The sequence below is a fragment of the Anastrepha ludens genome, chromosome 5 (assembly GCF_028408465.1).
Source record: "Anastrepha ludens isolate Willacy chromosome 5, idAnaLude1.1, whole genome shotgun sequence".
Lineage (NCBI taxonomy): Eukaryota > Metazoa > Arthropoda > Insecta > Diptera > Tephritidae > Anastrepha > Anastrepha ludens.
In genome coordinates, this window is record NC_071501.1 from 41,413,955 (window position 1) to 41,425,565 (window position 11,611).

The window sequence follows — 11,611 nt, forward strand, 5'->3', positions numbered from 1 at the left end:
GTAATGCAATGTTTACATACCTCCTCGTGATATAACAAATGAAGGAAACTTTTAAAATTGACTCGGATATCTCATCTCCTATATTTCAAAGGATTAAAAATTTTCCAAAATAAATCCAATTATCCAAAAACTTATTCCAAATTTTCGTTACTAATATCTAAAGTTAGAAGATTACAAACCAGTCAAAGTTTAAAGCGAAAGTAATTTTAACAGTTGCATAGATTAAATTAATATGGCTCAAAATCATTCAACATATGCACCTTAATTATAGGCATAGGGGGGCTCTCGCCATGCTTAAAAAACGGCCCACATAAATGAATTACACAATAGCACACAAGATACTAATGAAAATCGTCCCAAGGTATATCATGGAGCTGGGACGTATAGTGCATCAAAAGTAAATATTGTTTTATGAACTTTGTTTTGATGTCAAAACGACAAAATCGTCAGAAAATATGAAATGCATTTTTTAAATTTATTATGTGTTAATTTATATTTTTATTTTACGTGCTTAGACTCTTATTTGTAATGGAACGGAGAGTTGTCTTTAGTTATGTATATTAAAAAAATTGGATTTTTTTTATATCTTACATATTTATATCTACACATTAATTCAGCAGTTACTTTAACTTAATTCATGTATATAAAATTAATTATTCAATTGTTTCAATATTGAAATTACAATGCATCACAGAAACTTTAAGACCCCAAACAGCTGATTTCCCTTCTATTTTTCTTTTCTCTATTATTTTTCTTTTCAGCAAGGCAACCCGAATCGGGTTTGACACTTCCTTGTCGTAGTGAAATAAAAAAGTTGTGATTTTTGCCTAGAAAGAACGAAAAGTGTTTTCCCTTTAACTTCTCTGTAAATATAATTTTTGCTTTCACCATGGCAGAGGCTGAGTCAAATCCCTTCGCCGCATTGTTAAACGAGTCCGAAAAGGAAAGTGGTTTCAATCAGGAGCTGCTAGAGCGTATTCTACTCTTTACATTGCGTAAAGGTGCAACATCCAGTGCTTCGAATGGACGCACACTAATTTCCATGGCTGATACAATAGTAACCATGGACGATGAGTCGACAGTAAATGAGGATTTACTTGGCCATGCTATCTTTGAGCGGTTGATGCTCAACAACCCTCATGAATATCTGGTGGCGCCCAGAGGAGTTGTCGCAGATGATGATGTCGCTACTGAAACTCGGGCGATTTGTTACCTACACCGTGCATTCATGGCATGCGAACAAGCGAAGTCGGAATTACCTGAACAAAAAGATGATTGTGAAAAAATACGAAATATTATACTCATTAACGCGAGTACTTGTACACGCCAGCCAGAATTATTTTCAAATCAAAATTTGTCTGCTCAGTGGTTAGATGTAATGGAACACTCTCATTCAAGTGATGTGACAACGCAAGACTTTTTTGTACAAACAGTGATAAAAGTAATTGCTGAAGATGATCAAATTGAAGCGCTGGGAGCTTTAAAAGCGATATTTTATCCAATGTTGGCTGAAGTACAAAAACAGTTAACTAATGTTAGCCTCATAACAATTAAAAAGATCACTTTCTGGATCTTGGGTTTCTTTGTGCGAGACAAGCGTGTGCCTCAGTTAGGAGAAGTGTTCATCGATTATACCACACCCAATCCGAATGCCAAAGGTTTATAAATATGAAATATATATTTTTCCGATTTACTAAATTTATGTTCCCACTGCAGGTAGTGAGTATATGGATACATTGCTGGGCCAATTGCTTTGTCTGTCAATTATGTCAAAAAAATCAAATGGACCTTATGAATTCTTTGGAGAAATTAGTTTGGAGACTCAGCACTCTGACCCATCGCTGTGGCAACTTATGGCCATACATCAGGACTCAATTTTTAATCTCATCAAACAATTATTAGTTTTAAGCCCAACCACCAAAAAAAAAACTTTACAATGGATTTCTAATTGTTTGCATGCAAATACATCGCGAGGCCATTTATGGAGCAATATTAACTTACCCTTTGAGCAGGTAGTTAATCAAAATGCTAGTGACTCGTTTATGATTGGCTTAACAGCTGTGCTGCTGCGGCTTTGTACTCCATTGTGTGAGCCCACCATGAAGGTAAGCGCATTGACATTGTTTTTTGTTATTTTTATATCAAAGCGTTAGGTCAATGGCCTGACTACACATTATAATAAAAAGTTTCGCAGTCCGTTGGTCAGAAAGCATAAAATGCATCTGCTGCAAGACTGCTCATCATTTCGTATACCCTGCCCATCATACCCATATCACATCTTTAACTAAAATAGGACGTAGGCTAGTTTGGTGGCTAGGAGTACACACGAAAGTTTAAATATATAGTGGTAACTGCAAATCGATGTTGACAAAAAATATTATTTTATATTTTTAGAGGCTTATTAGAATTTTTCACTTGATAAAAAAGGATAAACACATTCAGAGTTTTTGACTGATCTGCTTTTGTCAAAATTACAAATTTAATAGCCAATTGTTAACTTCATAAATAGTAAACACATTTTAACCTCGGATCATTTTCGGCGTCCGCCGTAGCACTACGAATCCGTCCGCCGGGTACGAATCCACTTAAGATTCTGTGAATTTGTCAAAGTTATAGGGTAATTCCGCTGGGCAGTTTTCTGAGTACATTAGTATTTAATATATAATATACGCAACATAGAAGAAATATCAATGACCCTCTGCCAAATAGCGGGCGATTTTTTCATATTCAGTTCAATTTATATGCGAAACATTTTTGGGAAGTAAAAGTCCGACACGCAAGATAAATGAATTTTATTAGAAATGTTTACACTTAAATCTTCTTTTAACATCACAAAACTCAAGGCATATATTTTATTAAAGGTTTACTAAAAAGGTGGGAATATTAAGATTCCGAACAGAGCTCTGAGGCAGTGGAAGTCTATAAGATTTCTAAGGAAAATTATCAATATTTTACTAGCGGTCTTAGAACACTACAAGCAAACTATAAAAAAAAAAAGATTACTTCTTTTGTAATGGGGATAACCTCGTACGTATCCTTAAATCTTGAAAAAGGCTTTGTACCTTCATTAATATATACAGTTACATATTTCCGCTGCATATTTCTCACCTCAATCCAAGGCCTTGTTGGTGTTTTCATTGGGGGGATTTTTACGTGGCGAACGGGTGCTCGGAAGTTACCCAGAGGATACTTGGGCTAATCCCGGAAGTTGTGAGCTGCTTGAACCATATGTAGAAGAATCGGCAGGTTTACTGCCAAGTGAATGGCAATCAGTAACTCTCTCCACTTGCGTAGACTTCTACATATAGTACCATCCTTCTTGGCAACAAGTGCTACTTTGGACTAAGTTGGCAATTGAGTAGTCCTCCTTCGACGGAAAAATCTAACACTGTACAAGGCTTTCATCATGTCCGTCTTAACGTATGGCGCAGAAGCGTGGAAGATGACAATATCCGATACGTTTCCACGACAGTAGGTTCTACGTTACCGAAACGACCCGGATTTATATCCGGCCAAGGACTGTCACTCCAGCAGCATTCACCGTATGTAAATATGGGGAATGTTTATGCTGCTACAACAACAACAACAATATCCGATGAAGCGTCGCGTGGAGTGTTTGAGAGAAAAGATTCTGCGAAAGACTTTTGGATCTTTGCACGTAGGCAACGGCGAGTATCGCCATGAACTGTATGAGCTTAACGATGACATAGACACAATACAGGGAATGGTTACAAACGCTCTGGCTCTGAATGTATTCGATGCGAGGCTAGCTGGTGGTAGCAGAGGAAGAGGAAGGCCTCCTCTGCGTTGGAAAGATCAGGTGGAGAAGGACTTGACTTCACTTGGTGTTACCAACTGGTGCCAGTTAGCACGAAAAAAAAACGACTGGCGCGCTTTGTTAAACTCGGGCAAAATCGCGTAAGCGGTTATCGCGCAATTAAGAAGAAGAAGATTTCTCACCTCAATACATTAATAATCGTAAAACAAACACTCAATCTTTTTGGGTATTTGAGAGTATCATCATCGACTCTGTGAATATCTTTTATGTACGCCCTAGTGAGCGGTCTTCTAAATAAAGGTCCAACTTTATCTATTTAAAATCAATCTAATCGCCTTGAAGGTTTTTTCACTTTCCACCGATCAACACGAGTTAAGTCCTCTCAGTGTGGTGGGCGCAGGTCTTAACGCTTTCTTCCAATCACATATGCGAGCGCAGGTGCAACTCTCTTTCTGTCTAGCCTGTAGTGATTGGGGTGCCGCAGGTGCAGTGACAGGTTAATCGTATTTCTTCTCTCGCTCTAGTATGCCGTTCAGCTTTCCGACAAGTTTGCCAGCTGCTTCTGAGATTTTGCTCTCTTCTAGGTAGCGCAGGTATTATTCCACCCCCCGCGTCACTCAATCTAGCTCTCCTGGATGTATTGTTGTTGGATCTGTCCAATCGATGAATAACCCGACCAATATCTCTGTTCCCAACCGCTGATTACAGTTGCGACTCTTCGAAGTTCATTTGCTCTTCTAAATTGAATGTTGAGTTTGTGGTGACGAACCAGGTTGATTTCAAAACAAAAAATTTTAATGCATTTTAAGTTAGCAGGATTTAGGAAGCTATTTTGAATTTTAATTTTATTTATTTGCTCAGTTTCTTTATATTCAGCATTCATACGCGTTACCAGTATTTTTGGACTATTCATTTTTGCTTCTGTGATATTATACACTTCTTTATTGAGATTGTTGGTTAAAGCTGATTTAATTTTCTCTTTCTCTATAACACTATTAGCGTTTATTACCACCTAACCATTATGCTTATTTAATACCCTACCAATTTTTATGTTTGAGGCACCAATTTTGTTAAGATCAACCCTAGTCTTTATAACCGTTTGTTTATTTTTTGGCTTAACAACAATAAGAGGTATACCTTTTAAAGCTAGTTGAATTATCTACTTTTGTTATTTGCTCCTTATTAACATTGCACAGGCTCTCTACTCTTTTTATAATTTCTTGTTGTTGTTGTTGTAGCAGCATAAACATTCCCCATACTTACATACGGCAATGCTGCTGGAGTGACAGTCCTTGACCAGATATAGATCCGGGTCGTTTCGGTAACGTAGAACCGACTGTCGTGGAAACGTTTTTATAATTTCTAATTTCTCTTGGTTTGTTTTTTTAATGCTATTCACCAACGGTTTAATTTCTTTGTTGTGCTCACTTAGCAGTTTCTCAATATGATATTTTTGTTCTTTTATGCTGACTTTGTTGGTCTCTGCTACTTTGAGCATTTCTTTTAGGGCATCATCAACATTAGATATATATGTAAGGCAGTCGTCGCACATGAACCGTAAAAAAGGACAATTATCCAATATTTGTATGCTATAGTCATCTATAGCAGCACATGCCATTGTTTTGTGAAATACTCTCCCACACACACCTTCACAGCATACACCTGTTTCTCCTCTGATTCCTTTTCGGCATCTTCCGCACTCCGACATTGCTCTCAGTAGTAATCCGCTACTTTTGGAAAGACAAAGGCAACTGCTACTGATTTGAATTTCACTTTGTTTTATTTGCACTTTGTTTGTTTTATTTATTTACTTTAAGAATATTTATTTATTCAGTTATTTTTAATATAATTATGTATATATATTTTGCGTCCTTTCGCTCAATTTTTGTATCCAAGTTTTTTCTAATATGCAATTTGCCAATAGATATTAAATGTAATTATGAATTTCATCACTTTTCAAGAGCGATCAAAAACACATCCGTTGATGGTGATTGTTAACAGAATGTGGTTGTTGTTGGTGTGGTATGTCGTATGACCCTTCAGTGTGTCTTCTATAGGGAATTTTGTGGATTTTCGTTGGATAAAATATACGACGTCGACCGATAACTTCACTGCTCTTGGCGAGGTGTTTTGAAGTGCAACCACTACAACAACAACTTATTCGTAGATTCAAAATCTAAAGCGCTCGGGAAAGAAATCTGTATTTTTAAAACAAATTCTACCTTAATTCATATTCTTGCCATCTCTTATTGTTTTTATCTAATGACGTTATGGTTTTGTTTTTTAAACTCCTTCACCACGGTTTAAACTTTAACTTAATTTTTTTCAGGTTTTACTTGTAGATCCAACTTATTGTGCTGTAGGAGACGAGGATCGTCCAGTGAAACAAGTGAGCATGCTGAAAGCCACAGAGGAGACCTGTTTGTTGCCCACTGAGGAGAATGAAACACGTATCGTTGGTGAAAAATTCAATTTCGTTACGGAATTGTTCTACATGACACACAAAGCGTTCGAGCTTGGTTACCGCGCATGCATTGAACGTTATTCTCGCATGACTCGTGAGTTGCATAATTTACAAACTGCCTATCACGATGTCGCTCAAAGCGATCCCAACAATGATTTAGCTAAAACTATGTTGCGTATGCTTAAAGAACAAATGCAGCAATACCTGTGCATGCGCAATGGTCTAATGGAACCGAAAAATGACACACACATACTTAAGTTCTTCGAAGCCTCTGCCATTTGGCTGACAGAAATCACCTTGGTTACAGAGGAGGAATTTAAGGCTGCCATGTCTAAGCTAGACTTTGCGCCGCACTCATGCAAGCAACGTCCCATACCCGACAAATGTGAATTCGTACCGCCATATTTGAAGTCAGTACCAGAGAATGTTATCGACAATATAGTTGCGTATTTAAGTTTTAGCCGACATTTCCCGCCCGGTCAATTCATCGAGCTTTATCATTCATCACATGATGCTCTATTTAAGATGATAGTTTTATTTATGGGTAGCGCAGAGCTTGTTAAAAATCCACATCTACGTGCCAAATTAGCTGAGGCGCTGGAGTTTCTGTTGCCCAAACAAATTTCTGGAAGTATGCGTAGTTCATTTATAACACATGTGTTCGACAATAATGTGGATCGTTTGAAGGTGGTGCGCAGTTTGTTGAATGTTTTTGTAAGCATCGAAATGACCGGTCAATCGGTGCAATTCGAACAAAAATTCAATTATCGTCGTCCCATGTATGCTATTATGGAGTACTTATGGACCAAAGAGGAACATATACAATGTTTTAAGACGTTAGCTTTAGAAGCAGAGCAAAATATGGAGGCTATTGAACCGCCACTATTTCTCAGATTCATTAATTTGCTAATTAATGATGCTATATTCTTGTTAGGTAAGTGGAAATATTTATTTTTATTTATAAGAGCAGTAATTATAAATCACCAATTCACTAAAATTTAATAAGAGCGCTGGCTACTAAGGCCTTAGCTCGAGCTTTATACCTTAAGGCTTTACTAGGATCGCCCATACGTCGAAATTTCGACGCTATATAAATACGGAGAGCAAAATTTAGTCATACCTGTTTTTAGTATTTATAGTCATAGAAAAAAGTTGAAACATAAGGTAGTATATTGGATAGTCGAAAAAGTCTTTTCGTATTTCTAATCAAACTTCAACTAATTTTTTTATATTTATAATAAACTTTATTAAACCAAATATGTACAATACCATTTTGGTCGACCACCTTTTGCTACTTTTCTTCTAGAGACTTTATTCCATCAGTGTAAAACTTTTGTGGTTTCTCGGCGAAAAAAAGGGACAAGTAATTTTCACAGGCTTCTCGTGAAGTCAACTTTACTCCATTAAGGGAGTTCTGCATTGACCGAAACAAATGGTAGTCCGATGGTGCAAGGTCAGGTCTATATGGTGGATGCATCAAAACTTCACAGCCAAGCTCTCCCAGTTTTTGCCGAGTCATCAAAGATGTGTGTGGCCTAGCGTTGTCCTGATGGAAACGACGCCCTTTCTGCTGATCAGTTCTGGCCGTTTTTTTTTCGATTGCTTGCTTCAATCTCATCAGTTGTTGACAGTAAAGAGTAGAATCAATCGTTCGAGCAGGCTGGAGCAGTTCATAGTGGATGATTCCTTTCCAATCCCACCAAACACACAGAATAACCTTTCGAGGCGTCAGTCCTGGCTTTGCGAGCATTTGTTGAGCTTCACCACCCTTGCACCATGATCTTTTTCGCACATTATTGTCGTATTTGATCCACTTTTCGTCTCCTGTTACCATTCGCTTCAGAAATGGTTCGATTTCATTTCGTTTCAGCAAAGAATCGCAGATGATAATTCGGTCCATTAAATTTTTCACAGACAATTCATGTGGTACCCAAACACCGTGCTTCTTTTTGTAACCAGCCTTTTTTAAATGGTTCAAAACCGTTTGATGATGAATGTGGCTTTTTAAATGGCGGGTCCCAAACCCAGCGCACAACTAGCTATCCTGGAATGCTTCGCCTTTTCCCGTTAGCTCACTCCCGAACGGGTGTTCGGAAGCTACCCAGAGGATACGTGGGCTAATCCCGAACGTTGGGAGCTGCTTGAACCATATGCATAAGAATCGTCTGGCCACTCCCAAGTGAATGGCGATCAGTGACTTTCCACACTTGCGTGGTCTTCTACACATGGAACCATCCTCCAGACAGTATATAGACAGACATTAAACGACATTCGTCGGAATATCTTTACCACCTTCGTAAACTCCCGACCCTCGAATGCCGGAGTTCAACCACTACCTACCTTATTTAGTAAACTAATTCAACAACAACGATTTTTTAAGATGCTGAAATCCTCTCAAAAGGGATGAACTTTTCCAACTTTCTTTGTGTGTAGAGACCCGGTCTACTATGCGTACAGATATGTATGAATAAATACATGTAATCAAAAATAAAATATAGCTTAAATAGGCTTAAGAAAAAATCATTAAAAAATTCATGTTAGGAAAACTTAAATTCATAAATTAAAGAAATGAAATAAAATCCTTCTAGACATGTTTCTCTTAATAACATAACATGTTTCTTATTCACCTCTTTTTTCGATATAAAAAAACGGGCTGACGCTGCAGCAAATTTTTTTTCAAGTTCCATTAAATGAATGCTCAAGCAATGCCCACATTAACGCTCAATACTCCAAAAGCCTTCAAAAAAAGGTTCATTTTTGAAGATAAATAAACACCCACGAAAATCTCGAAACTAATACTTTCTTTGGTTCTCTATTTCGGAATGCTCTCTACTTGGCTAGGACGGATTGTTTTAACGAAAAGTTTAATATGTTCGTACCCAATTACCGCCTTAAGAAAATTGCTCTTAACGTATTATGAGATTTTGTTGCTTTCATTTAAAAGAAACATCAATTTCTGCACAACTGCAATTTTCGGCCAAACTCAGGTTATTGGTACGAGATAACGAAATTAAAATAGAAGGCACATAAAGAGCAGGAAATCTTTTAAAACAGAAAAGGGTATTTTTACCCTTTTATTGGTGTTATTGGTAATATTGAGAAACTCATGTTTATAGTTCTAAATTTATGAGTTATTTTCTCAGAACGTACAAATTAACTCGGAATTCATTTTAGGAAAAAAAACGTTAAAATAAAAGAGTAAAAGTAAAATGCAGAACATCTAATATCAGATGTAGATTTGATTCAAATTCTCTCGGAAATCATTTTAGAAAGAAAAGCTGAAATGAAAGAGTGAAAGTAAAATGCAGAATATCTAATATCAAATTTATATTTAAATTCATCCAGAATCGATTGAATTACAGAACCTGCCTGATTATCCTTTTTTGTAACAAGTCCTATTTACCATAGAAATTATGCTAGCCTACCTCATCCTCATAAATTTAATCAAATACTTTTGCTTCAAATATCTTCAGACGAATCACTTTCAAATTTGGAGCAAATACGGCAACTACAAGAGGCGCAAGGTCGTGGAGATTGGGATTCTCTCTCACAAAACGACCGCCAACAGCAGTTGTCTAGTCTACATCACTCAGGCATGATGGCGCGCATTGACAATATACTCGGTCGCGATACCATTAACATACTAAAGCTGCTTACAACGGAAATCAAAAGCATTTTTTGCCACAATAGCATGGTCGATCGTATTGCCGCTATGTTGAACTATTTCCTTTTGAATTTGGTTGGTCCGCAAAAGGAGCGTTTCAAGGTAAAGGATAAGAAGGAATTTGAATTTGATCCAGCGCAAACGGTGTTAGAAATCTGTCGTATCTACATCAATCTTAGTAGCAGCGATCAATTTTGTTTAGCCGTTTCGCAAGATGGCCGCTCATACAGCTCCCAGTTATTCACCTATGCTGAAAATATACTCATACGTATTGGCGGCGGGCAACTGATTGGCGAAATAACTGACTTTGCGGCCAAAGTACAACGTATGGAAGTACAGTACCGTGAAGAGCAAGAATTCTTGGCTGATGCACCGGATGAATATCTGGATCCAATTATGTTGACGTTAATGAACGATCCGGTAATACTGCCCAGTTCAAAAGTGACAGTGGATAGATCGACAATCGCACGTCACCTGCTCAGTGATCAAACTGATCCTTTCAATCGCGCTCCCCTCACAATGGACAAGGTGCTACCAAATAATGAACTAAAGCAGGAGATCGAGAAATGGATAGCAGAAAAACGCAGCGGTGCACGCGTGTCGAAAAGTTGAAGATGTGCGCAGCGTATAAAATAGCCAAAGACGTTAGTATTTGTAAGAGGCGCAATAAAATCTGTTGGTATGTTTACGGCTGGAAAAGTAGCTGTATCTGCGATATGACGATACAAGAAATAAATATTTATGTATATATTCTATGTATACAAACGATAAATTAGTGAGACCTGACAATTTTGTCGTACCAAAAGCTTCACATTCCACTGGAAAAAGTTTTTTGTTAATTAAAATTTTAACTGAAAGTATGAAAAATAAAATAAATATATTTTAAAGGTTATAAAGAGGTGCTAAATGTGATCATTGCATGAATATTTTGAACTTTTAAAAACTTTCACAGGAATGAAACACGAATAAGATATTAATCATTATAAATTCCAGGTTCAATCAAACTAATGTAATTAGTTTTATAAACTGCGAAAATTGCAAAAATATATCAATGGGGTTTTTTGGTATTAACTAAGAATTATAATATTCGTATTACGTTTGGTTTCAACTGAATTGTATTTCTTAAATGTATATTAATTTATTGTGTCATTGTTCCTCAAAGGCAAAATCGTGAATTACAGTTCATTTAAATTAATTTGCGTTAATCGTAGACGACGCCTTTTAAATTTTTTTGTTTCCTTACACCGATTCCATGTGGAATTAGACAGGTGAAGTAATAGGAGCAGTAAGAAAGGCTTATACTGCCTTATTGGAGGTGTGCTTCTTAAATTTGCTAAAAGGAGGTAAGGAGAGAAAAAAATGTGTGCGCTTTTTAAGTATTAAAGAGGCAATTACTTGATTTTTTTTTTTGTAATACCTAGATAACGGGGTTTTCAACAAGAACTTTGTTTGTCAAAGCTAAATAAAAAATAATAACTTAAATGGAAATTACTTAAATTTTTATTGTATTAGTAAGAGTAAGGTTTGACAGTTATGATTGAAAAACATCATCGGACAAATGTCTAACACGACCACACACCATCATCAAAATTTTCAATAACTTTTTGGTAAAATGGCGAGTCTATTTTGTTATAAGGCTGTTAAAATGTAAAACGTATCGTGGAACCACAATAAAAGTATTGCCGTATATAAACAAAAAAAAATC

General features: G+C 36.7%; 2 protein-coding genes across 2 annotated transcripts in view; one reads left to right on the forward strand and one right to left on the reverse strand.

The window, feature by feature from the left end:
* Nucleotides 1–5,718, reverse strand: part of LOC128865296 (serine-rich adhesin for platelets) — a 60,064-nt gene extending 54,346 nt beyond the window's left edge. The window contains exon 1 of the mRNA XM_054105470.1: nucleotides 5,426–5,718. Within this exon, the coding sequence (XP_053961445.1) occupies nucleotides 5,426–5,486 (61 nt within the window). The 5' untranslated portion in view covers nucleotides 5,487–5,718. The remainder of the gene's footprint in view (nucleotides 1–5,425) is intronic.
* LOC128865299 (ubiquitin conjugation factor E4 A) lies at nucleotides 775–11,235 on the forward strand. Its single transcript, XM_054105475.1, has 4 exons — nucleotides 775–1,658; nucleotides 1,717–2,105; nucleotides 6,108–7,176; nucleotides 9,716–11,235. Exons 1-4 carry the CDS (start codon nucleotides 890–892, stop codon nucleotides 10,516–10,518), a joined length of 3,030 nt encoding a protein of 1,009 aa, XP_053961450.1. The 5' UTR covers nucleotides 775–889; the 3' UTR covers nucleotides 10,519–11,235.
* Nucleotides 11,236–11,611: the final 376 nt, after the last annotated feature.

Coding starts and splice junctions, on each gene's coding strand:
- LOC128865299 (XM_054105475.1), top strand. CDS start 890: ATGGCAGAGGCTGAGTCAAATCCCTTCGCCGCATTGTTAAACGAGTCC. Junction 1,659..1,716: donor ACCCAATCCGAATGCCAAAG/GTTTATAAATAT, acceptor TTCCCACTGCAG/GTAGTGAGTATATGGATACA. Junction 2,106..6,107: donor TGTGTGAGCCCACCATGAAG/GTAAGCGCATTG, acceptor AATTTTTTTCAG/GTTTTACTTGTAGATCCAAC.